This window comes from Carettochelys insculpta, chromosome 20 (assembly GCF_033958435.1).
Source record: "Carettochelys insculpta isolate YL-2023 chromosome 20, ASM3395843v1, whole genome shotgun sequence".
Lineage (NCBI taxonomy): Eukaryota > Metazoa > Chordata > Testudines > Carettochelyidae > Carettochelys > Carettochelys insculpta.
In genome coordinates this window covers 14,906,750-14,934,619 of record NC_134156.1, presented here as the reverse complement: position 1 = coordinate 14,934,619, position 27,870 = coordinate 14,906,750, and the positions used below count along the sequence as shown (strand labels likewise).

General features: G+C 43.5%; 1 protein-coding gene across 2 annotated transcripts in view; it reads left to right on the top strand.

Annotated features, from left to right (window-relative positions):
- MMD (monocyte to macrophage differentiation associated) overlaps positions 1-27,158 on the top strand; it is a 38,096-nt gene extending 10,938 nt beyond the window's left edge. The window contains exons 2-7 of one of the 2 annotated variants that reach the window (XM_075014581.1): positions 6,760-6,841; positions 12,520-12,680; positions 13,921-13,995; positions 15,131-15,232; positions 16,305-16,374; positions 24,181-27,158. In XM_075014581.1, coding sequence (XP_074870682.1) covers positions 6,760-6,841; positions 12,520-12,680; positions 13,921-13,995; positions 15,131-15,232; positions 16,305-16,374; positions 24,181-24,381 — 691 coding nt within the window. In that variant the 3' untranslated portion in view covers positions 24,382-27,158. Of the gene's footprint in view, positions 1-6,759; positions 6,842-12,519; positions 12,681-13,920; positions 13,996-15,130; positions 15,233-16,304; positions 16,375-23,732 lie in introns of both variants that reach the window. The other variant, XM_075014582.1, reaches the window with a different exon arrangement.
- Positions 27,159-27,870: the final 712 nt, after the last annotated feature.

Sequence of the window (27,870 nt, the reverse complement as noted above, 5' to 3'; positions counted from 1 at the left end):
AATCATGCTGGACAATGGATGTTGTTGGACAAGAGAGTGTCAGTTTAGCGGGGTTTGACCTGTAGTAGTTTAAGAAGTGCAGTCTGTCAGTGTGGTGCACACCGGTACTTGGCACAGTTATAAATGCTTGTGGATACCAGACAGAAGATTATCCAGGAAGTGTCTATGTTTTACTGCACTTTGAAGGAAGTTAGGGGAGATTCTCATCGTTACGGGAAGGGGCTGACCTGCGTGCAGTATAAAAACATTAAATCTACATACTGGCTAAACAACTAGACTCTCCTCTCCAATCAATTCCTCCTCGTAAATGAAACTAGAAGACTTATGCAGGTTGCCCCAGTCCAGCCCGGGGTGGGCGAGTGCACCGCTCACGTGGTGGCTTGTCCCAGGGGCCGAGCCAGGGCAATAGGAGCCACCCTGTCTGCCCACTGGCCTTTCCCTGGGGGCTTCATAGGCCACCCACTGGTTTCTGCCTGGGGCAGGAGAGCAGGATTTACACTACAGTAGTCCAGTTGTGGCCCAAAGCCACTGGGTCCCTGCAGTGGCTGGCAGTTGCTCCCTGGGTCAGGGTCGGATGATGGGGGCTGTCTTGCTGGCCTGTGGCAGCTCCCCAAGGCTGGGGCACTTGCTGCCTGGCTGTGATCATTCATGAGTGTAACTGCTCCTCCCTTTCCATTTAATGCAAAACACTCATACTCTACACACATCCCAGGGTCCTGGCACAACTGAACCCTGACCTGGCTTTAAGTTAAGGAAGCTGCATATCAGATTTGGTAGTCCTAGCTCTCATCGCTCAGGAAGTGTTCTTGAATGAAATGGAGTCACGGATGGACAGACAAGTAGGGAGACACACAAATACCCTAAAATATGTAGGAGATTATACCAGTTGCTGTATCTTGCCTAGTGCTCCTAAGCCTTTAGGAGCCTTTACTTTTGTGTTGTAGCAAAATTATTTCATAGTTTTCTTCAAATTAGCACTTCTCGAAAGTGCCACTTTCAGAACACGCCCCCCCATATAGACAGGGGGCCTTTTGAAAGGACCCTGACTTCGAAAGCCCCTTCTTCACAAAACCAAATAGGAAGAAGGGGTTTCTGAAGTCAGGGTCCTTTCGAAAGGCCCCCGGCTACACTGACAGCGTGCATTCCGAAAGCGGGACTTTCAAAGCACGCATGGCTGCCACTATGCTAATGAGGCACTGAATAGTGATGTCAGTGCCTCATTAACATGCCACTTCCAAAAGGGAGGGGGTAATGTGGCCACAGCCATATAAATGTTGATCTTTTTGGAGCTCTACAGTGTGTGTCAGTGTGACCTACTAATTCTTGCAGTGTCGCTCACATACGACCCTTTTTCCCCAACCGTGTATGAGGTTCTGTGGCCGTGTCTACACTAGCCCCAAACTTCGAAATGGCCATGCAAATGGCCATTTCAAAGTTTACTAATGAAGTGCTGAAATGCATATTCAGCACTTCATTAGCATGCGGGCGGCCGCGGCACTTCGAAAATGACACGCCTCGCCGCCACGTGGCTCGTCCCAACGGGGCTCCTTTTCGAAGGGACCCCACCTACTTTGAAGTCAGCTGATGGGAATAAGGGGACTTCAAAGTAGGCGGGGTCCTTTCGAAAAGGAGCCCCATCGGGACGAACCGCGCGGCGGCGAGGCGTGTCATTTTTGAAGTGCCGCGGCCGCCCGCATGCTAATGAAGCGCTGAATATGCATTTCGACGCTTCATTAGTAAACTTTGAAATGGCGATTTGCGTGGCCATTTCGAAGTTTGGGGCTAGTGTAGATGTAGCCTGTGACACACAAAGCAAGAAGGGAGGGATAGTTCTGTGGTTTGAGTAGTGGTCTGCTCAACCCATGGTTGTGACTTTAATCCTTGAGGGAGCCATTTAGGGTTTTGGAGCAAAGAAATTAAAAAGCAAATCTGTCAAGGATGGTGATAGGTCCTGCTGCGAGTGCAGGGGCTGGACTCAATGACTTCTGAAGGTCCCTTCCAGTTCTGTGAGATAGGTAGAGCTCCATATTTTATCTTTTTTTTCCTTCATGGGTGATACAGTGCTTTGAAATCTTCCTATTAAAGTGCAATAGAAGTGCATTTTTCAGCCTTTGCCAGATCCAAAGGGGAAGCCGTCTTGTTTATTACTCCCCAGACACACTTGGTTTTCTTGATGTTTGAACAAAGCATTTGTAAAAAAACTGGGAACATTGTCACTAAATGGATGGATGCCTTCCCTGAGAACACAATTTTTTGTAGCAAAGATTGATGGTAGAAAGACGGCAGGGCTCAGTTCACATTACAGCTCAGTAATACTGCTCTTCCAGTATGGACAGACTTGCTAAAGAGAGCTTAAGTTCCCCCGCTGCACTGTCAATTTATTAACCAAGTAGAAACCTTCAAACAGACTTCTAGAATCTCATTTAAAGAAATAGACTCAATATGAAACTCTCCACACTTAGAGGCCAATTTTACAATAGGGATTTTAGCTAGTGCAATAATACTGATTGGAGGTGTAATTTTTTTTTTTAACAATACATTAATACAGTTAGGAGTGTAATTCTTTACAACCCATTTATACCAGCAAACAGCATTAATATACAGACAGTTTATAACAGAAAAAATGTTCTTTGCTGGTATACCTGATTTCATTCTGGAAACTAGTACAGGTTGAACCTCTCTCATCTGGCACCCTTAGGACCTGACAGGTGCTGGACAAGAAGATTGGCCAGAACACAGGAGGTCAATATTGTCTTGCTGCATTACCAACACTTCCACTGCTTACTGGGCTCTTAGGAGACATTTAGCGGTAAATTAGACTTCCATGCTCTGAGAGCCAGGACTGGTGGCTGTAAACAAACTTTATGGGACTGCGGGAAATTTGGCCACACCCATGATAAGTGGTTGTCTGGCTAATGAAAATTATGACGGATTATGGATGTTGCCAGACAAAAGCGTTCCAGGTTAGAGAGGTTCAACCTGTGTAAGCTATCCTGGCTCAAGAACTCGGTTGTTGCTATATGCTGTCTCCCCACTCACACTACAGTAATACAAATAATAATAATTAATTATAGTGAATTATTCCAAGTAGATCATTATAAGCAGTACCCATCTAATCTCCACTGTATATGGTATACCAGCAAACTCTCTTGGAGATGAGGTCTTAGTTTAAGTTATTTAAGTTCATCCAGTCCTTGAATGAATGCATTGCCTGATCCTCTATCTCCTATGAAGGTGGTGATCTTTATTTTCATTTAGATATAAACTTGTAATTTAATTAAACTTGTACTGTAATGGAGCATCCCGTTAACCATCTTAAAGTTTCTCTTGTGAATCATGAGAAGTCTGGTTGTTTTGAAACAGTTAACATTCCAAATCCTGAAATACAAAAAGCTTTAACGTCAGCTCTCAAGATATAATTATCCCCTTTGTTTCTACATGTAATAAGGCCTCAGAGGCAGCACTGTGGTCCATGGAGAAATTTAGAAAAATCATCTGAGATGTAATCAGTGGAAAGAAGTCTCCTGTGGTTGTGAATGCACTTAACTGTGCGAGAGCAATCTAACCCTGGACATTAGAATAATCTAACAATTAAAAATAAAGCAAATCAGCAGTCATTCAGCACTTTAAAGGCTAACAAAATGATTTATTAGGTGATGAGCTTTTGTGGGACAGACCCATGTCTTCAGGTAAATTGGGTCTGTCCCACAAAAGCTCATCATCCAATAAATTATTTTGTTAGTCTTTAAAGTGCTACATGAGTGCTGATTTGTTTTGTTAGAATATAGACTAACACGGCTACCTCTCTGTTACAATTTAAAATAAAGTATTTTCCCAGCTTGGAAACAAAATTGACTTTCCTGTTGGGCTCCCTAGATGATATTCAGATAAACTCTAACACTGTTGAATAGAGATCGGCAACTGGACATTAATTCTATTCTCCAAAGCCCTGGAAATCTGTTTACTTCTTGCTGCAGTCCTACTGCTTGGAGAATAAGGGTATGTCTGCATTTACGACAGCATCAATGCTGCAGAGATCAATCTTCCAGGGTTCAATTTAGCTCATCCAGTGGGACACGCTAAACCTAATGCTGAGGTATGCATCCCTGTCAACCCCAGTACTCCTCACAACACAGTGAGAGAGGCTGATGGGGGAGAATTTCTTCTGTCAACCTCCCACTGTGGGGAAGGTGGAGAAAGTCGACCTAATGTATACTGAACCCAGCTATGCTATTCTCGTTGCTGGCATTGCATAACTTAGGTCAACTTTCTCCTCTAGTGTCAACGAGCCCTAAGAAAAGGCATAAATTTGCTAAGTTCTGCTAAATTAGTCTTTGGATTTAGTGCAGTTGTGGAAATGGTAAATATTCACTGCAATTAGGTGTAAATGTTCAGTGTTTGTTCCATCTCTTTGGGGAACACAGAAAATGCAACTATGCAGAGATTGCATTAGTTAATGGAGTAGTTTAGAAGGAGAGTTTTATTCTGATATCCTCTTAATTTATCAATCATTGCAGGATTCCTTATTTATCAGTCTAGTTCACATGCGTAAAAAACATTTGTGTCCTTAGCAGCAATGTTAACTTGCCCAAATTTTTGGTTATATATAGATAAAAATATTTGTCACTATTTTCTTTTTCACAATGAGGACACTATATTTGGTCAAAAGAACTAACTTTCAAATGCTACAACTTCAGCTGCGAAGATTGGACTGGTCTGACATCATGGGGTAGTAAATGGATGGTATTAAAAATAGGATTCTTTACTTAAGAAACCTAGCAAGAAAAACAAAGTTCTTGCAATATAAACAGGGCTTATGATGCAGTTGTAAGCTCTGAACCTATAAGCGCCCATTGGGAAGTGGGGAGTTATGCATTCATCCTTATGTTTACTGCCAGTGAAAAGACTATGCAAACCCCCCTTGGGGATTGTTGGTTGTTTGTATAAGTTGAGAGTTCAACCCTGCTCCTTCTCTTCCTCCTAATTTTATTTTGAATTTAGAATAAATCCAATTTTGCTCCAGGATCTTCTGTATACTATGGGCCCATAAAGATTGGAGAAGAGACTGTGTTAAGAGCAGGAAAACAAATCATTCAAAGAAGAAAAAAGTTATAGGCTACATCTTCACTACAGCCCAGAACGATGCTCTGAGATCGATCCACCAGCAGTCAATTTAACAAGATCTGTCGAATCAACCGCAGATCACTCTCCTGTGTACCTTGTTCCTCTACCTAGGTGGAGAAGAGTAAGGGAAGTCAACAGGAGAGTTTCTCCTTTTGGCCCCCTGCTTTGTAAGAGCCCACAGTAACTTGACTTAATGTATGCTGACTCCAGCTGTGTTATTAATGGAGCTGGAGTTGTGCAGCTTGTCTACTTTCTGCTGTAATGGCAGTGTTGCCTTAGACTTGGATGGGAGACCCAAAATCTTGACCTTGGCTAAAACACTAGGTTAAAAGGTAAACTCAGTGTGCACATACTGAGGCCCCTTAATGGAACAAAAACACCAATATCTCAGCTGTCTTAATACAAAGGATTAATATATATAGAACTAGAAAAAATCTTTACAGTTTTAAACAAAAGAAATGTTGGTTTCAGGATTGCTCCCATTTGAACTTGTATTCCCTTGAGATATGGCCATTACTCAGAGTTGCCAAGTCATGTGAATATTTAAAGAAAACTGAAAAGGAACAGCATTTTTTAATTTAAACAAGCCATGGGATATGGACTGATTATGAACATCGATAAAACAAAAACAATGATATCTGGAGATAAGGAAATAGGAACGAAGATCAGTGTACATGGTATTGAACTAGAAAATGTAGAGAAGTTCACATATCTGGGGAGCAACATAACGTATGATCTAGACTGTAAGAAGGAAATAGCGACTAGAATAGCAAAAGCAAGAGCAAGTTTGAAGGCAATGGATAAGGTCTGGAAAAGCAAAGCGATTAGCTTAGGAATGAAGCTGAGCATCTTGAAAACATGCATTCAGCAGCATGTTGTACAGATGTGAGACGGGTGGTAAAAAAAGATTCAAAAAGAAGAATATTGGCATTCAAAAGGACTTGTTATAGAAAGATTCTGAGAATAGGATGAATGCAGAAGGTCACCAATGAGGAATTATATAGAAAGATACAGCTGACAGACAACCTGCTGCAGAAGGTTATAAAACGAATCTACAACTATTTGGGCATATTTGCAGAATGAACGACGAACAAAAAATCAAGGTATTCAGCTTAATGGGCGGTTCAGATAGGAGAGGCAGACCGGACAGAGAATGGGTAGATGATATAGTAGATTTGTGTGGAGCTAGTCTACAGAAATTAAGCCACTCTGTACCGGACAGGGAAAGATGGAAAGGAGTAGTGAGGGAGGCATCAGACACCAACGGGTGCTGAGCCCACCGTTATTGATGATGATGATGATGATGAAGCCATGGGAAAAACTAAGGCATGGTCTTGCATGCAATTACTACTGAATTAAGTGTCTCCCATGTGTAGGGGATTGGTCTGCTATAGACTGGGACACAGAAAGAAGTATATATTGAATTTCTTAATTGTGTCAGCTTCCTTGCAGATTATTATTATTCCTTGCAGATTGTTTTTTTCCTTTTTTTTCCCCATACAGATATCTTAAATATGGCTTTGCTTATATTTTAATATGTTAACAGATTTAATGATTTTTATTTCTAATTTAGATGCTACTGTGTGAGTGTAATATGTGAAGTTTTCTAAAAATATTCCATGATTATCTGAACAGATTCATGAATCATCCAGCTCCAGCAAACAGCCGCTACAAACCCACTTGCTATGAACATGCTGCTAACTGTTATACACACGCAGTAAGTAAATTCATTTTTTACCCATTTTTTTTCAGTGAAACCCTTTGTGGTATTGGAACCCTAAACTTCTTTCAGCTTTGAGCTCCTAAATGTATTGATGTTTGTTATGTCTAAAATCAATCTGATGGCAAACTGTCACTAGACAGTAGTAGTACCTACAACTGGTGATCATGAACACATGTTCCAGGAGTGCAGAAGGATCCAAGGAGTTATATTTTTAAAAGTTCCCACAGGTTAAAGGTTTTGATCCCTCTGTTTTTATTCTGCCTAGTTGAAGGGTGAGTAAAGCATCAAGAATCTCTGAGGCCGACGATTGCTGTAATCCTTTTAGAAGGATTATATTCATTCTGGAAGGGTAAGAAAGATTTAATAGTTTAAAAACTTTAGAGACTTTAAATCAGAGATGGCCAGAATCATGTCCAGGAGCTGGATCTGGCCTGTCAAGCATTTCTCTCTGGCCTGCCGAGCTGATTACCAGAGTGTGCATACTTACAGCCAGTAACGTGCTCAGCTGCCCCTCCCTGGCCTTGTTCCTTCTGCAGCTGAGCTGCTCCTTGGATTCACCTGCTAGCTGTGCAGAGTGGGAGGGTGTAGAGGGGAGAGGAGAGTGCTGAAGTCAGGGTATTCCCCTGTCCCTGTGCCCCATCTCTGCAGAGCAGGAATGGGGAAGAGGGAGATGCACATCGAAGCTTCTCCAGTCTGAAGCATGAATGCTAAGTGACTTACTCAGGAGTACAGAGCAGGGGAGGGAGGAGGCAGCAGAATGGGAGAGATTTCCCTTAAAGAGACAGAGGGCAGCTTCTGTCAGAAACTTCCCCAGCAGCTCCCAGCACATATACTCTGTGTCACTGTCACACATATTCAGTTTGAGTCATATATACACTGCACCACACATTCAGTCTGTGTCACAAAGTCCGTCTCCCATACATAATTTTTTCACAATCTCACTCTCTGTGTCTCTCTCTGATTGCAGTCCTTGCTCCAGTGACTAACAAATGTATCATTTAAAGATACAGAGTAGATTGAATGCATGTAAAGATTTGCTGTGCTCATTTGCTTTCTTTTTTGATTGGGAGGGATTCACTTTCCTGTCCTACAGATCAAGGACAGAATTTAAAGTCAAACCCTTCATAAGTTTTCCACCTTCAGACTCCTGATCTTTTTGAAGAGTTAGAAACAGCTAAATACTTTATTATTTAATTGCCATTCTGCTTGTTTCCAAAGTGTGAATGCTACTTCGCTTCTTCACCATATTTTTAATACCCTGTTCATCTTCAGCATTCTTACAATAGATCAGAAAATTCTGGTTGCCTGGAAGGAGCTTTATAAACACCCTTAAGTTATATATGTTTTCATACTTCTATAAATATACCTGAAGCTCTTTAATCTGGCAATGCTGGGTCAGGGAGGGCACTGCAGGGTCTGGGCATGAGGGGGTGGGGTGTTTGCCTGATTTCCCCCCCCCCCCAAGGTCACATGTGGTTCCGCGTTCACTGCTACTCCCAGCACTTCCGCCAGCCATTATGGGGCAGGCAGTAGGAAGCCTCCAAGGAAGCTCCTGAGTTCTAACATTCCCCTGGCTTAGGGACTGGGGGCAATACACAGAGCAACATATTGTTGGCCTTGTTGATGTGCATTATTCTAGTTTGAAAACAGCAAGTTACCTTCCTACGTATTTTACTAGCTAGAGTTCAAAACATCTAGCAAGTGTTGCAGCACTTTTTAACGTTCATATCTTTTGAAGTAAAAAGCATGTTATGTATCTGCTTATTGATACATCACAAATATGCAATGTTGTCATTTGACAGTGTGCCACGGTCTAAAAGTAACTGTGACATCTCTTTCCCTTAGACCTGCAAGCTACATGTTGAAAGCCCTTGGCCACTTCTAGATATGAATGTTTCAACACAGATTGACCATAAACATCCTTAGCTGAGTGAGGAGAGATAAGTGAGTGAGTGCAATATAATGAAGCTTACTTTATTTAAGCTCATTCCCTTTCCTCCCCCCTACTTAGACTTCGTTTTGAATCCAAACCTCAACATTTTAATTCTGCCTGGAAAACAATGTGGAAAATGTTCTTCTAATATCCAGTTATAATTTTACATGTTCCTTTTGCTGAGTGGTTCATTGGAAATCTAGTGACTCAAGTATTGAGTGCCATATTACAAATAAAAACTCTTCAGCCAAGCGCTAAGTGTATACTGGGTCACCACAGTACGTATTGCAAGTTAAAGGTTTGACCCTCTAGTCTCTGGCTACAAACTGAAACGTAAGTAGTCTGATTTACTTCCCTTCAGGGAGTGCTGTCATAAGCAGATTGTGTTTGTAGGACTGGTCTCAAGATTTTTCTGTTCAGTGACTATTGGTTGTAACAATTTCTTTTATTTATTGTCAAACAACCAAGTATTGTACATTAGACTATTGCTGTTTAATCTCCAAAGACTCCAAATAGTTATTTGAGCACAGGTTGTACCTTTCTAATCCAGCACTCTGTTGTCTAGCAATATCTGCAATCTGGCATGATTTTAGTTAGACTGCTGACCATTTATCATGGGTCTGACCAAGTTTCCCGTGGTCCCTAAAGTCTGTTTATAGCTACCAGTCCTGACTTTCAGTGTTCTTTCTTGTTATTTAGCTCTAATATACCCATTGTCTGGCAGTTTAGCACTGTTACATTACATTGCAATGACACAGCATTCCTACAATTCTGTCAAAGCAGACCCGGTCCCTTGCTTTCTTAGTAATATCAACCCTAAAGTTGCTGTCAGGGCTTTCCCCTTTAGAGAGCTGATATTGTTTGAAATAGATATTTCTATTCTTGTAGCATAATTTTTTGAAAAGATATATTCCAGGATTTACAGTCCCTTCTGGCCTTGAAATCCTTGTTTCTGTGGAAAACTTGTATTTCTTATTGCTGCTCTAAGCCTAAAACTATACCTTACCTTTTAAAAGATGGATCAGAAGTCAGTTTTTATAATCAAACCAGCTGACAAAGGGGGTGCTGTTGTCATCATGAATAAGTCGGACTATGAACAGGAGGCAGCCAGACAACTCTCCAACGCCACATTTTACAGACCTCTGTCCTCCAATCCCACTTTGGAATTCCAAAAGAAATTACAACTACTACTTAAGGAACTCCCTGCTGCTACTTGGGACCTATTCACTCAGACAAACCATCTGAGCCCCGACCTGGATTATTCTATTTACTTCCCAAAATCCACAAACCTGGAAACCCCAGACACCCTATCATGTCAGGTACTGGCACCCTTACCACTGGAATATCCAGTTACGTAGACTCCCTCCTCAAACCCTATGCCACCAACACTCCCATCTATCTCCAAGATACCACTGACTTCCTGAGGAAATTACAAAACATCAGAAAACTTCCTGACAACACCATCCTTGCCACCATGGATGTAGACTAATATTCCACATGAAGATGGATTACAAGCGACTAGGAATATCATCCCTGATGTCACGGCAGCCAATCTGGTGTCTGACCTCTGTAACTTTGTTCTCACCCACAATTATTTCCGATTTGGGGACAATTTATACCTCCAGATTAGTGGAATTGCTATGTGCACCCTCATGGCCCCACAGTATGCTCAGATATTTATGGCTGACCTGGAACAACGATTCCTCAATTCTTGTCCCCTATTACTCCTCCTTTACTTACGACACATCAATGATATCTTTATGCTTTGGACCCATGGTATAGAGACTCTAGAAGAATTCCACAGAGACTTTAACAATCTGCACCCACCATCAATTTATGCTTCAAACACTTGACAAGAGACATACATTTCCTGGACACTACAGTACAAATCAAGGATGGCCTGATCAGTACCACACTATACCAGAAACCCATTGACCACTATACTTACCTACATGCTTCTAGCTTTCATCCTACACACATAACAAGATCCATTGTTTACAGTCAAGCCCTTAGGTACAATCACATTTGCTCTGATCCTACTGACAGAGACCAAAAACTGCAAGATCTCTACCAAATATTCATAAACCTGAATTACCCACCAGGAGAAGTAAAAAAACAAATCAGCAGGACCAGACGAATACCCAGAAACCAGCTTTTTCAAGATAGGCCCATAAAAACCAACAACAGAACACCACACAATAGCCCACAACTCAAACCGCTGGAACGCATCACTAAAGACCTACAACCCATTCTTAATCAGGATGCTACACTCCAGAAGGCCCTAGGTGACAGGTCTGTTCTCGCCTACAGAGAACCCCCCAAGCTTATGAGGTTTCTCACCAGCAACCACAGACTATATTACAATAATACCAGTCCTGGAACTTTTCTTTGCAACAAGACCCGTTGCCAGCTTTGTCCACTTATCTATTCTGGAGATACCAGGTTATTCACAGAATCATGGGCACATTTTCATGTTCCTCTACTAACATCATATATGCCATCATATGCCAACAATGCCCACATACTTTGTATGTAGGACAAACAGTAAATACGCTTCAACAAAGAATGAATGAACACAAAAGAGACATCAAAAAGCTCTTAGCTCACAAGCCTGTCAGCCAACACTTTAATGGAGTGGGCCATTTTGTTAATGCCCTGAAAGTCTGTGTTTTACTGGAAAGGAATTTTAAGAATCGCTTACAAAGAGAGAGTGCCAAGCTCTCTTTTATATTCAAATTCAACACATGAACACGTGGTTTGAACCTGGACACCAGTTACCTGGGTCATTATATGGACTCTTTTACATGCTTTGTTTTTTCTGACTCTTGACTTCCCCCCATCCTACCATCCCTCTTCTCTTTTGATTTGCCCACCTTAATTACAATTTTTCTGAAGTATCAACCCTGATAACTATTTTTGGTTCTCTGTGCCTTAAATATTGAGTCTGTTCTGGTATGGCTATGGTCTGAAGAAGTGGGTTTATCCCTCGAAAGCTCACCACCTAATAAATTACTTTGTTAGTCTTTAAAGTGCTACTGGACTGCTTTTTTGTTTTGATAGTATATAGACTAGCGTGGCTATCTCTCTGTTACCGTAAAAGTTAGATATCGCTTTATTGAAAACATATGGTACCTTAAATGCATTGTTTCTTAATTGTACAAAAGTTTACTCTTTAATGGTGACCAAAACTGCAAGATTCTGCAAGACTCTCTGGTCCGGCAACATCCGTGGTTCAGCATGATTTTAGTTATCTGCATGTCCATGTATCGTGTGTGGCCAGTTTTTCTGCAGTTTCATAAAGTTTGTTTACAGCCACAAGTTCTGGCTCTCAGCGTTCTGTGCTGTTACTTAGCTCTAATTTACCACTACAGGACTTCTAAGAGCCTAGTAAATAGTGGAAATGTTTGTAATGCTGCTACACAGTATTGATCACCCATGGTCCAGCAAATTGTCTGGTTCAGCACCAGTAATAGTATTTAGACATCACTCATGTTGGAAGCTGACATTAGATTGTGCAGCATGCCAATATTCAGATCTTATTTTACCCATTGAAAAGCAGGTTGTAGGAAGATGGACTGGTACACGCTTAATATATGTCTGTTGCAATAGCTGTTTCTAATTGGGTCTATGAACTGTTGCTTGCATATTGTGATCAGAGAGATCCATAGTGCACAAATGAGTGGTGGCTTCTGCACACTGCCTGGTGATAACACCAATGTTTTTATTGTTGTTTCCCTAGTTCCTCATTGTTCCAGCCATTGTGGGTAGTGCCCTCCTCCACCGGCTCTCTGATGATAGATGGGAAAAGATAACAGCATGGATGTATGGCATGGGCCTCTGCGCACTCTTCATTGTTTCAACAGTGTTTCACATCGTTTCCTGGAAAAAGAGTCACTTAAGGTACCACCAGAGCACTCACTGTCCATAATGTTTCTCCTGCCGCTTCTGAAGCGGTCGGATTTAATTACCCTGAGTAAGCAGATTAAGGAGCACTTTTTTTCCTCTTTTGTGGAGCATTGTGAGGGATACTTGGCATGCTGTGTAATAAATTATCAAATAAACCTTGATTCCATCACTGCAGACTATTTGCTTGCAAGGTTAACTAAAGTATATTCTGGTTTTTGGAAAGAATTACTATAAAGAAAACTAGGTGATTATTTAAGAATATAGAATACTGCTGAAAGAGTAGCTCTCTGTCACATTTTTGTGTGCCTGCTGTGTTGACTTCTGTGAAGACAAAACTCCAATACTTAATAGGATATTAAACCAAAAATAAAATGATCTTCTGCTAATGTTATGTCTACCATTGTTTCTGATCACATTCTATAGTCAGAACATAATGAAGCAGAACCATGTTCCTGATTATGTCTTTATTAAAATAATAGCATATAATGCCTTCCATCACAAGACTCTGAATCACTTCAGTTGTGTATGTACAGGACAGAGCAACACAACAAAGCTACACAGTTTATGCTGGCATTGACTGTTGCAGTTAATGAATGTCGGAAGGAAACTCAACATCATTCTGCAGAAGAAAACTCCTAAATGAAGAGTGAAATGGATTTAATCTCAGTCTAGAAGTGTGATCGCTAGCTGGATGTTTTGCATTCTACCATACATTGAGATAGACCCAGGTGGCTTACAGCTGACCAGATGAAGATTCTATTTCAAAGTTAGTCTCTAATAACAGAACTAGGGCTAGATCATTGGTTCAGCTATGACTCCTTTGGGATCACAAACCTCTCATGAACAGGCACTTTAAGGATTCCTCCTGCATAGCTCCTGTCACCAGTGTAGAGCTATATAGTAATTTTATGCTATCTTGCCCTAGCACAGAGGCATGGCTGTGGAAAAACAGGAGCATTACTGTGCTCTGGGTAGCCTGAACCAACTGGCCCACTACAGATGAGCGTGGTGGCTGCTCCAGCCCTGAAATGAGGGAACACAGAGCCAGACCTGAACACTTGGTCCCTGTGCTAGTGTCTCAAAAACCAAGAATCTTTACTATTGCAAGAGGAAACAATTAAAATTGAGAAACTTTTCTGCTAACCACAGAAAGATCGAATGACTTTTCTTGACAGGTAGGAATTGTTCTGTTTTTCCAAAGTTTGTTATTAGCAGCTTGTTTTCTCTTTCTTAGGACAATGGAGCATTGTTTTCACATGTGTGACAGAATGGTGATCTATGTCTTTATTGCAGCATCATATGCACCATGGTAAGAAATCAGATTTCCAAGGGATTAAAACCTCCTGTGCATTTTATCAATATGATTTCCAAATAACAGTCTTAAAGGCTTTGGAAAGTAGTTGATTGGCAACATTATTGAACTGGGAAATGGAATATGGCATAATCTCTGGGATTTAACCATGCTGCTTCCTCTTTCCTTTGTATTAAAAGAGGAACAAACTGTTTTTGTCACTTCCTATATATTTTGGATTGAATTCTGAATTACGTGAATCAAAATTAGGCCTTAACCTGTATTGCTACTTATACAAAATTCAGTGGGCCATTAGGTTATGAAAGAAATATAACAGGGTCCCTAATTTTTACCTTCATTTTTTTAAATTTGGACTGAAGAAGAAAGATTGCTCATTTGAAAGGAGTATCTATAAATTAGCTATCACTAAATTCCCTAAGTACTGCTGTTGTCTTTCTCTATTCTGCTATCATAAGCCAAAAGCAGTACTTCAACTTAGATTTGCACATGCTGAACCCCTCTACTACGACACTCTCTGGTCTAGCAACATCTGTAGTCTGGCATGATTTTACTTAGCTGGATGTCTGTTTCTCAAGGGTGTAGCCAAGTTTTCCACAGTCCCATAAAGTTACATTACATTACAGCCACCAGTCCCGGCTCTCAGGATTCTGTGCTGTTATTTAGCTATAGTTTACCCATTTTCTTCTAAAAGTCCAGTAAGCCGTGGAAGTGTTAGTAATGCTGTTAGACAATACTGACCTCCCATGGTTTGGCAAATTCTCTGGTTCAGCACCAGACAGAGCCCAAGGGAGCCAAACTACAGAAGTTCAAACTGTAGTTGAAAATAACTTTTAACATTGTCCCTAAAAAGGGGCAGGATAAAGTGATTTGTAAGGAAAAAAATGCTCTCACTTCCTCATGTCTGTCCCAGCACACCTAGATACTGCTTAGTGTAGTTTCACCACTAAGTTTTCTTATCTATAAATTAGCTAAAGCTTTTTACCTCTCTAAGATGTCCCAACATTTTTTCTCCTTCCCATTTTCTAGACAAAGTGTAGCCCATATGGTTTAAAAATAAATAAGAATCTTTGCATGTCAGTAAGTTGCATTCAGTCATCACTTCTGTTGTCTATTGTAATCTTCATACTTTCAGGTTAAATCTTCGTGAGCTTGGACCTCTGGCATCTCATATGCGTTGGTTTATCTGGCTAATGGCAGCTGGAGGAACCATTTATGTATTTCTCTACCATGAAAAGTAAGAATTCTAATTTGCATTGAACTTTAAACTGCATTTGAACTTGCTGATTTTTCAGTACTCCTATAATAAAGTGCCTGCTTGTCTTGCATATTGGCCTTAGAATTTCAAAATAGCAGAAATACATAAAATGAAGGATGCAACCTTATATCTCATAAACAGATATTTCTATAGACTTTCACACATAAATTTACAGTAACTTATATATCTCACATTTAGAACATTTTAAAAATGCTCTTAAATGTCTTATGTGCAAAATTAAAATACAGCCCAATGAATACTTAAATCTTGCTGGTAAAAGTAGTCATGGAAAGGATGAGGACTTATCTTTATTGACTTCATTTAGTAGTTTGTCTTTGCTGTCCGTTAAATCTGCTGATGGTTGTTGAGGGAAATATCTAGACAATCAAGATACCTTATTTCCGTCCATGGTATATTATGCTAGTTAATTGATACAACACTCCATGTAATATGAGATTTCAATATTAACAAAACACAACAGACTAACATGGCTACCTGTCTCTTACTATTGCAATATTAAGTTGCACGTAGAGCAGCTTACTAACTCAGGAAACTTCTACAAGGCCCTTGTTGAGATATTAGAAGAGATCAATCTGTTGAGTTTTACTACCGTTTTCTTGAGCCTGAGTGAGACTAATTAAGTACCCAGTCCCCCAGAGGCAAGTGACTGATCTTCATAATTCTTTCTGCAGCTTGTAAAAAAGAATGGTTGAAACTATGTGCATTTGACCCACTTTGTGAGAAGCTCAAAGTGGTAGTTACACATACATCTCAAAAGTATGGCAAAAAACTGGTCTACTTAGCCATATATCGAAAGTCTGGAGGCAGTGTTTCTAGCGTATTGTCATCTTCTTTTCCCTAATTAGAAAAATATCATCCCTCTGTTAATGTAAATAAAATCTCAATGGTATCTATCTGTATACAATGTTTTTAGGTGGGTGATGGTCAACTGTTAGTTTAAAAAGTCATACATTTTCTGTTTTGTCTTTTTCAGGAAATATTAAATATGCATTAAAATTCACATTGTACCTTTCTTTAAATTTTCCTTTAGGTATAAGATTGTTGAACTGCTGTTCTATTTAGCAATGGGATTCTCTCCTGCTCTGGTAGTGACATCCATGGTAAGGCATATGCTGTTAATGTGATAAGTACATTGCCTTTTCTTTTATGGGTAGTTTAAAAGGGCATTCCAGTAAAATTCCATTTTGTGGGTTTAAACGTTAATTTCAGTCCCATATACAGTTATAAATGCTACTTGCGGAAGCATTTGACCATCTGTTTGGATTTAATTGTTCTTAAGCTACAAGCTGATGAAATTCCATCCATTATGTAGACCAGTAAGGGGCGACCTAGGCCAGTGAGTAGATCACATGAGTGACCCTCCTTCATCTCAGTGGGCTGCAAGGTTGTTATAACCAAGATGGTCTCCTGGGATACGGTCCTTTTGCTAATAGTACTTGCATACCTAGACTTTGTGGGGTGGACTGCTTCAACCGTAGCAGCGCTTTGATTCACTGCAGAGGGAGCACACGGCTGTCACAGTCAGTGCTGTGTGCAGTCAACATGCACCTCATTTCACATGTTCTTGCTTCATGTGCACGTCATTTTGGTAATATCAGTAGGAAAAAAAACCTCTATGGATGAAAACCAGTGGAATCTGGCAACCACGAATGTAAGTGGTGATAACCAAAACGTCTCATGGGCCACGAGTTGCCCACCACTGAAGTAGACTCAGTTGCTTTTGTCGAAAAAAAAAAGCCTAAAATAATACTCTAGGTACAGTCCTTCTATTTCACTAGAGCCAGAAAGAATCAAATACAGGTTGTACATCCCTCGTCCAGCACCCTTGGGACCTGAATGGTCCCGAACAAGGGATTTGCCAGGCAAGAGGAGATGAGGCTTCCTGGCTGCCCTGCGAGGGGACCACCAGCCTGCTGGTCTGGCTTCCCTCCTGGCTGCTGCAGGCTCCCTGTCCCCTGGCTGCCTGGATGGGGAGGCTCACTATACTGCAAGGCTCACCTGCCATGGCCCCGGTCCCCATGCTTCCGTGCCCCAGCCAGCTCCCCACTGTGGGACTGCAGGGATTTCCTGCCCCCATCAGTGTCCCTGTGGCTGCTGGGCTGCCAGTGTTGTTCTGTGCCTCAGCTGAGCTCCCTGCTGGCTCCTTGTCCTTGGACTCCTGGTGGGGATCCTGACGGGGGCTGGGCTCCCCATAGTGGGGCTTCTGACCTGGCTCACTGTCCCAGGGCTACCAGCGGGGCTCCCTGCCACCAGCAGGGCTCCACTCTGGTCCTGCACAGCTGGAGCTCTCTGATCCAGGTGCTCTGTAGTCCAGCAATGTCCCTGGTCCTGCCGGACGAGAGTTTCAGTGTGTAGTGCATTTCAATTCCATATATCCACACACATATGTGTTTCAAAGGAACGTGTTTGAATTTCAGTATTTATGACTCTGTTTAATGCTTACTTGTTTGTTCCTCAAAAATTCAGAAGCAAGCTTACATAAACACATGTCCTAAAACTGGAAGGGACCTCAGGAGGTCATCTAGTCCACTCCCCTGCCCTTTTGGCAGGGCCAAGCACCCTCCCTGGCATCTGTTTGCCCCAGTCGCCTCCTCAAGGATTGCACTCACAACCCTGAATTTTAGCAGGCCAATGCTCAAACCACGGAGCTATACCTTCCTCAATTTAAAAGCATTCCATTAGACACCCTGTAGTATACTTTACCTCCTGTTTGGCTTATTCACTACAGTTGTGTCTACATGTGCAAGAAACTTCAAAATATCCAGCCCTCTTTCAAAAGAACGTGAGGAGCGTCTACACGTGTAACATGTTCTTTCGAAAGAAAATTGAAGGAATGCGGTGCAGACTTTGAAATCCGAGCCCCAATCCCATATCAAGAAGTGTTCCCTTTCAAAAAAACTATTTCGAAAGAGTACACATGTAAACACTCCATGGCTGACTCTTTCGAAAGAGTAGTCCTCCATGGCACCAGCCAGCTGGAGCATGGAGACATGCTATCCTGCAGCAGTAGTGCTCTGTGATTCCTGCATCCCAGCCACCCTTAAAGTAACACGGATGTAGGAACCCAGTGGCAGAAAGCTGAGAGCATGCTAAGAGCAGCCCCAGCATGAGCTCCCACAGCATGCCCTCCACACAGCCCCAGAGCAGCAGTGGAGACCAACGGCCAGCATCCAGCCCCCACAGGAGTCCCAGGGCCCCTCCTCAGAGCTGTTGTAGGGCTCCCAGAGGCCCAGGAGCAAGGGAGGAAAAAAAAAACAGGCTCCCTCCTAGACAGAGTTGGAGATCAGGGACCTCCTCGGTTTATGGAAGGAGGAGGAGGTCCCCCAGGAGATGGGTGTGAAGCGGCAAAATGCCACTGCATTTGCCTGCTGGGCCCAGGGCCTTCTCACTAGGGGCTCTGTGGACCGGGTCCGCAGCAAAATTAAAGAACTTCAGCAGGACTATGCGTGGGCCTAGGACCAGGCCAGCTACTCCAGGACAACTCCAGCAACCTGCCTCTGCTTTAGGGAGCTACAGGGCATCCTAGGGCCCCAGGACGACTCCCCACCCCCAGCTGTCCTCAATACCTCAGCAGACAAGCAGCAGCCACAGATGGAGAAGCAATCCAAACCGTGTACCCAGGAAGCCAACGTGATCAACAAGTGGTTGAGTGAAGAGGGGGACCTCACCATCTACATCCACTCTCACTAGTCCAGCCGGTGAAAGCCAGGCATCCCTGGACGTCGCTGAGGAACCCTTGGGTGTGTACACATCAGGGCACCCACCTCAGTCCACAAGGTGGGGGTGACACACCTGCCAGTTGGCCATGCACAGGACAGTTACTGGCTTGGCATGGCACATAGCACCCCATGCCGGCCGCTGGAGACGATCAGCACCCGCCCCCCAGTGGACAGCACTGTGAGCCATGCACAGTCCAATGGGCAGTCAGGGCTGGACAGCACCCAGGGACTGCTGCACCAGGGCTGGGAACCCGTACCCAGCTGAGATGCTCCCTGGCCGCTGTGCCCTTGGATGGAATGCCACCCCGGGAGGGTCCCTCTGGGTGGCTCAAGGTGGAGGGATGCTGCTCCCAGGAGAGGAGAGGGTGGCCTGAGGGAGAGGGATGCTACCCCATGGTCACAGCCCCCAGGGCCATAATATGGTACTGACACACTGTCCTCTTCACACAGCTGCATTATCCAAGGGCCTGGAGAGCCCCGCACCCTCCATCATCCCGGAGAGCCCCCTGGCAGAGATGGAGAGTGCTCAGCCCCTCCCCCCATATGGTATGCCATCAGAGCAGTGGGCATAGGGCCCCTTGGTGGGCAGAGGAGGACCTGGCCAGCTGCCACCAAGGCGAGGTGGCTGAGCAGCACCTTTGGCTTACCAGACCAACCTGCAGTGCCGGCGAGCAGCTTGGGACAGCAGCCTACTGACAAACCTGGAAGGCATCAGCAGCACACTGAGGCAGCATGGGGCCAATGTAGCCTGCCTCCTCGCTCCCTCTGCCACTCTCCCTGCCAAGCCCTCTGCTGCTTCTGCCTCTGAGCCCCTCTCACAGCCTGACCCCCCGGTGCTCCCTGCTCCCTCCCCGCCCTGCCAAGGATCCCACACCTGCAGGGGCAGGGGATCCCAGGGCCAACGAGGCTCATCGCCTACCACCTCAACCCTGGACTGATCCCTCCCACCCCTCCTCCAGGTTAAGAGCCCTCCCGCGCCTTCTTGGTATACCTCTGTTCCACCCCCCCATACAAAGATTCCAGTTCACAGTTCAACAGTGAGTAAATTTTTATTTTGCTAATGCCCCCTTGTGCCATGATTTTCATGGAGTGCTGGTGGGGGTGGATGTGCTTGGGGGATGAGCATGGGTAGGAATCACTGGAGCCCAGCCACAAAGCTCTGCCAGAGGGCCTCCCTGATTTGGATGCCATTCTGGTGGGCCTGGCAGATGGGGGCAGAGGCTGGCTGCTCATACCCGGTGCAGGCCCTGCTGCCCCACCCCAAAAGTAAGCATTCCTCTTGCCATCCACAATGTTGTGGAGGGCACAGCAAGCACCCACCACCTGGGGCATGTTGAGGATCCTGACCTCCAACCTGGAGTGGAGCCACTGCCACCACGCCTTAAGGCTCCCAAAGGCCCACTCCATGACGACGTGGGCCTGGTTGAGGTGGATGTTGAACTCCTCCCATTTGGAGTCAAAGTGGCCCATATATGGCCGCATGAGCCACAACCATAAGGGGTAGGCCATGTCTGCCACCATGCAGAGAGGCATGGTGACATCCCCTGCCCCCCACTGGAATCTCCTGCTGTGGGATGAAGGTGCCATCCCCTTGTGCTGGCAGAGCCCAGAGCTTCTGGAAATGAGGGCATCATGTGTGCAGCCAGCCCAGCCCATGTAGATGTCAGTGAACTGGCCTCTGGAGTCCACCAGGGCCTGGAGGACCACCGAATGGTAGCCCTTTCTGTTGACACACTGGCTGGCACTGTGTGCCATGGTGCAGATGAGGATGTGTGCGCCATCCAAGGCCCCAAAGCAGTTCAGGAAGCCCAGTGCAGCGAATCCTGCATCAGCAGCCACCAGATTTCCCCAGGCGGATGAACCTGTGCAGCAGCATCGCATTCACAGCTTGATTGACCTACACAGGGGGAGGGGATGATAGGCTGTAGGGAGGGTGGAGTGAGCCAGCTCCAGCCCCTACCCCCTGCATGCCCTCTGCTGGTCCCCTGCAGCCAAGGGTTTACCTTGCCCCAGCCCCCCCAACACCTTGCCGTAGTGGGCACGTGACCCAGGCCTGGTCTACTCCATAAGTAGGCCCCGATGGTGGCCTTGCTTACCCCAAAATGGTGTCCCACAGAGCATTAGGAGTCTGGGATGGCCAACTTCCAGATAGCTATTGCGACCTGCTTTTCAAGGGAGATAGCAGGCCACATGCAAGTGTCCTGGTGCCAGAGTGCAGGGGCCAGCCAGTAGCAGATCTTGTGGAAGGTCTGCCTGGTCATGCAGAAGTTTGAGCCATCGGTCATCATCCCACTCCCCAATCACCAGGTGCTCCCACCAGTTGGTGCTTTTGGAGTGGCTCTAGAGGCACTGGGGCACCTCGGGTGGGGGACCAGCGGGGTCCTGGGGAGGGGGCCATGGCCCCAGGGGGGTTGCTCAGCCACCCGAGTAGATCGGGAGTAGCTGCAGTGACTGTACGGCACTGCCAGTAGGGTCTGCATGATGAGGGTGTCCTCAGCAAGGAGCAGCTGCTGGGACTCCATCCTGGGGCACGAGTGGATTCTGCTTTGCTGGGGGCAGCTGGGCAGCACTCAGTTTGTGCAGGATAGAGGCTGGAGGGTGGAGCCTTTTAAGGGAGTGGCTGGCTGCAGGCCTGTAAAGGCTTGTTGGCCATGGGACCCCATCTGCAGCATTTCCAGCCCCATTCTTTTGAAAGGGTGCCTGGAGCTATGTGGATGGTCCCTTTCGAAAGAACGGAGTGGCTCTTCAAAATGTCAATCAGCCCATTGATCCGCTTTTCACATGTGGTCACTCCCTTTCGAAAGCCACACTTTCAACTGCCCTCTTGATTTTTGCCCTTTCGAAGGGGTGCTTGCATGCAGACACAGCTTAACTGTCTTATAAGTTTGTCAAGTTTTCCCCTGTTCTAACACAGAAGCTGGAAATAGATTACACCTTCCCTTTTTAAAAATGACTTGTCCGAGAAGAAGGCTGAAGAATAGCCTGTCTCCATCCATCACAGACATCTCTCAGGTTAATGGATATAATGTGCTAAAAGATGAGTCATACGTATGACTACTCAGAACCAACTCTAGTGAACTAATTCACTTCTGTGCACTAATTTATTATTTAGTGATCATCTTTAGTTATGTGCCATTGGGAAATGTGTATTTTAAGTCATTACATCCTCCTAATCTCCTCAGTATAGCTTGAAAATTATCAACAGAGCCCATTCTCAGCTAAAACGTCATGACAACAGCATTAGACACAACAGTCAAGGCATATACAGAATTGCATATCAACTTTTTGCCGCATGCATAACCACAGTCACTGTTCTGCAGCAAACCTGAAATCAAACCATAAAGTCTGCCTTCAGATTCTGTCCTCTCTTCCAAATATTTGAGAGAAAAGATGAACTTTGTGATTTGTCCAGAAACCAGGGGCACTGGGTCTTGTTCCACATATGTGACTATGAGCAGTTGTAGATGCATTTTCTGGTAGTGTCTGATTTTGTACATTGGAATGATGACTAAGACTTTTAGGCTGGGTCTACACTTGCCCCCAACTTCGAAGGGAACATGTTAGTCAGGGTGACGGGTAATTACTAATGAAGTGTCAAGGTGAATACGTGGCACTTCATTAGGCTAATTCTCCCCTTCGAAGTTGGGGGCAAGGATAGACAAGCCCATAGTGTCACTTAACTAGTTTAGAGTTGAACGTACTTCTTAACTCATGAAGATAAGCTACATACAATCGAGAACATTTGCCCTTTTCAGCCATTCTTATGCGATTGTGATCTCCCAGGTGCATACTGCACTCTCAACTGGGTAGAATGTCAGACCTGCTCAATTCTGATCATGTCACCTGATAGTGCTCTGATAACAGTAATCTGTGAAACACATCACCATGCACAAAATCAAGAGTAGCCATTGCACTGCAAAATATTTTAGTATGTTACAGCTTGTTGCTCAAACTGATAGAATTGTGAAGAGATAAATCTGAAATAAAATTAGAACAGCAGAAAAGGTGACTTTCTAACTTTATACATGTGGCATAACATCTTATGATGATCACAACACCTGGCCAGTGTTCCAGCAAGCTGAGTCTGAAACTCCAAGCTAAGCAGTAAGCATCTAGAGCTGCATCTCCATGTGTCACTTCTTCTGGAAGTGGCCCACTAATGAGCTAATCAGAAGATGCAAATGAGGTGTGCATGCAAATTTTCCATGTCTCATTAGCGTAGCAGCACGTGGTTCGTTGTCCAGAAGAACCTCTTCCAGAATCTGAAATACACATGGAGACACGTGGCCTGCGGGGATCTTCTGGCAGGAGTGTTTCCTTCTGGAATATCCCTGCGGGCCATGTGTCTCCACGTGTACTTCGGAGTCTGGAAGAGCTTCTCCAAACCACATGCCTCTATGCTAAAGATACGTGGAAAATTTGCATCCATGCCTCATTAGCATCTTCCAGTTAGCTCATTAACGTGCCGCTTCCCAAAGAAGTGGCACGTGGAGATGCAGCCGAAGATTGGCTGCTACGTTTTTTGTGTTAATATTACCTGTTACATGAAACAGTTTAGAAACTCCCCGACTCTTAGAGTCAGCACACTCTGTAGTCCAAAGTCGTCACTCTGTATAATACTGTCTGACTTTTAAATGTCATTAAATAAGGTGTCCATCTCATCCCTTTTGTTGGAAGCTGGAAAAGGGCAACAGGAGAGGGATTGCTTGATGATTACTTGTTTTCTTCATTTCCTCTAGGACACCTGGCACACTGGGCTGGAGAGAGCTTTGGTCTGACTCAGTGTGGTCATTCTTATATCCCCATTCCCACCCCAATAATAAGACCTTGGCACATCTATACTTACCTGCAGAGCGAAGCTCCAGAGGTTGATCTTCTGGGGTTCTATTTAACATGTCTAGTAGGGATGTGCTTAATCAAGTGTTAAGGGTGTTCCCATGGACTCCAGTATTCCCCACAGTTGCAAGGAGTAATAGAAGTTGATGGGAATGTTTTTCCCCACAACCTCCTGCTGTGGAGAGAGCACCATAGTTCAACTCGAGGTATGTCAACACCAGCTACTCAATTAACATAACTGTGGTTGTGTATCTTACTACAAACTTATCCCCCAGTGTAGAGCTGGCTTATCTCTCTGTTCCAGTTTCCATTTTGGAAGCTAACATTTTTCTTCTCCTTGTTAATTAACAGAACAACACCGATGGGCTTCAAGAACTTGCCTGGGGAGGCTTAATTTATTGCATGGGAGTGGTGTTCTTCAAGAGTGATGGAATCATTCCGTTTGCCCATGCCATCTGGCACATGTTTGTTGCTACAGCAGCGGCAGTTCATTACTATGCCATTTGGAAGTACCTTTATAGAAGCCCCACAGACATTATCCGTCACTTATAATTTAAAAAAAAACTTCACTTGGCCTCCCTGACAGTATTGTTTGATGTAAGGAATTCTGAAGAATTGAAAAATTGCACAGGAAAAACTGCACTGACGTAGCTAATTATCTGAGTACATTTACTGTGAACAGATGTTACCTAATGGGTCCTGGAATTGCCATTCATACAGCAAGTACTGTCAATAACCAAGGCACTATTGTAAAGTACCGATAGTCCATTCCGCATTAGTAGACCTGGGTTCCTGATGTTTACTAATCAGAATTTTTGTATTCTAGCTTAATTTTACAATTTTTGCTATATGAACTTTTCTAAATTAGTGATTCAAAGTGTGAAAGTCAGTGCAATAGCAAAGACATAACTTCTTTTGCTTTAAAATTGGTTTCTACCACTTTTCCACTAGTCATTTAATAAACATAAATCATGGATAGGTAGATCTAGTTTTACCACCCTTTCCCTTGGCATGATATGACTTTTATAGAAATTTTAAATTGCGGTTTTGTAACTTTTAAATGTACATTTATTGAAATGAAAACATGTAATTGTCATCTATGCAGTTATCCATATTGCAAATTCTTGCAAGAAACTGTTACATTCCACATACTGTACTGACAAGCAAACTTCATACCTCTTCCAAAAATTTTATTAGAAGTGTGGTTGTAACTACAAGTTTTTAAAAATTGCAAATTTCAAAATGTGGTTCTGCCGGACATGCAGCTCACTATAATACGTTTAGGCCATGTCTACATGGTGCACTGCTGCTGGCAGGCCATGCAAATGGGGCAAACAACAATGCAAATGGCTGTCCATCTGCATAATGGTGCATCTTATTTGCATAGTTGCATGAGATTGGTGTCCTGGCAGAGGCTTCTTTCATCATAAAACAGTCTTTGCAGGCGGGCTTCTGTTGACAAAACCCCCCCTTATCGACAGCCCCTTCTTCCTTATTTTTTTCAGGAATAAGGGCCTGCTGACAAAGGGGGTTTTGGTTGACAGAACACCATCTACGCGACTTGTTTTGTGATGACAGAAACCTCTGCCAGGACAGTGATCTCATGTGACTATGCAAATGAGGAACGTAACTATGCAAATAAGTGGCCATTTGTATTGTTGAGTGCCCTCATATGCATGACCCTGCTGGCAGCAGCGTTCTGTGTAGACACGGCCTTAGTTGCCTAAGGCTTGTCAACATGGTGGAGTAACACAGATTACAGGATATGATTTGTAAAGTGCACCAAAATGCTGCACTTTATTTGGTCCAGGTAGACCCAGCTGCTGAGCATAGGTCTCCTTAATGCCCTTGAACACAGTAATGGTTCCAATAGCACTCCATTAAAGTGCACTAGGGAGCCTTTAGTGTGTACCAGTAGGATCAGTATCAACCAGTTAACATGCAGCATACCCCCATAGTCCACATTACCACACCATGTAGACAAGCCCTTAGTTTGGTTTATCAGTGAAAGAAACAGGTAGTTTGTACCAGTCAAACATTTAAGACACCTCCCTGTATGACATGTATAAAGATAGTTGACTTGATGACTGCAAACTTTTTAAAACTTGGCGGTATCAATACAAGTGGCCTGCTATTAAGTATCTCAGTATCCAAATATCAATGAGGAAGTTTCAGAAATTGTCCAGAGGAGTTAACATGTTTTGGTGCTGAAAAATGAAAGCTAGATTGTTCAAAAGGACCTCAGCAGAGCTGGGTACCAGCAGCCACTGGCTTTGAAGGTATAACTCTCTTAGGCCTCTTCAAAATCCCAGCTGACACTGGGGTTGCTGATAACTTAGAGTATTTTATGGTTACTGGTTCTTCACACATGGCCTTCTAGTGAAGAAAGCATGCAGAACTTGATACCATATCGGGCAGCAATTTGGGACCTTACGAAGGACAAAACTGGGCTGAGGAAATTGCTACTTTCTGTTCAGGAAAACAAAATGTGGTAGCAAGGCATGATTGTAGAAAATGTGCATTAACTATCTAGATGTAAAAGCTTCACTGTAATGCTGTTTGTCCAGTTATTGTATCTGTCCCACAATGTTATCAATATCTTATATTAAGATTGACTTGATCCTTTTTTCTAATTTACTCAGTTTTTCATGTCCATGTTTTAAAAACTAAAGAAAACAAAACATGCTGCCTTTTTCAGATTTTGTTCTGGGAATTGCCTGTTTTCAAACAATAGACTAGTAAAAATAGGGATGTTTTTCAAGTTACTATTTCCTGCTTCATCTGAACTTTCCAGTGGCTTGTTTGCATATTGTAGAATCTGTACATTTCCATAAGATTCTCAAGGAGGGACACTTTTTAAAAAAAAAAAAATCAAGACATGGAAATGAGTTGCCACACAGTATTAGCCAGTGATTGAAAAATGGCACCACTACAGTACAGTAGTTAATTATCTAAAAAGCATGTAAATGGAACATCTGGGCAGACAATCCTTAGTATGACTGTCTTTTACATGTGGATGCCTGGTATTTTTAGTGTGTCTGTTTTAATGTTTTTCGCTTCTGTGGATTTATCTGTTTTGTGCAAATGTAGCACTGTTAAAACCACTAAAATCAATGTAAGGGTTTGTTTTTACTCAAAAACGAAATTTTAGCTTGCATTTCTTCCATTATATTTTAAGTTATTTTATGGCCAGTTGTTTGGCGTGTTTAACAAAAATGGTTTTTAAAAATTTGAATTCCCCTAAATATATTTCAGATTACTGTATTATAGTCTGTATGAATTTGAATGTACTAAACTACAAAAAGTAAATATTTTGTGAATTTGGAAAATTTGTGGTGTGTTCTTTCTACTGAATTTTGATTCATTAATCAAATTAGTTTATGTAGTCAATAATTAGAATGCAGAAACTTGGAACAGGAATTATAACACACATTTGTTTTAGAAGTTTTGACCAAAGTAATCAATTTATTTACAAGTACTCACTTAAACGAGGGACACATTTACTGACCTTTTGTTCACTGGATGAGTGACCTTCCTCCGCTAATATGAGACCTACACCATTCCCGCGGCTCCAACCCACCACAGCCTGACCTCCCTTCGCTGGCCCCACAGACCCAAACCACCACAACTTATACTCCCCCTCTGGCCCCTGCACACCCAAAATGCCACAACTTAAACCCCCCCACTGGCCCCTGAGCACCCAAACTGACACAGCTTAAATCCCCTGCCAGCCCCTGCACACCCGAACCGCTGCAACCTAACCCCGCTGGCCCCTCAGACCAAAACTGTCACAGACTTAACTCGCCTATCCCCCCGCTGGCCTCACAGACTCAACCTGCAGCAGCCTGAACCCCATCCCCCCACCCCACCCACCACCATCTTTTAACCCTACCTCTCACTCATGTCCCCAAACTGCCCCCAGCCTTTAGCCACCCACAACCCCAAGTTCACTTACCTTTCAAAAGCAGCGCCATCTGCTGCCACTCTGAGCACTTGGAACCAATCAGAGACTGTTACACATATTTTAATAGGAATTTAGTG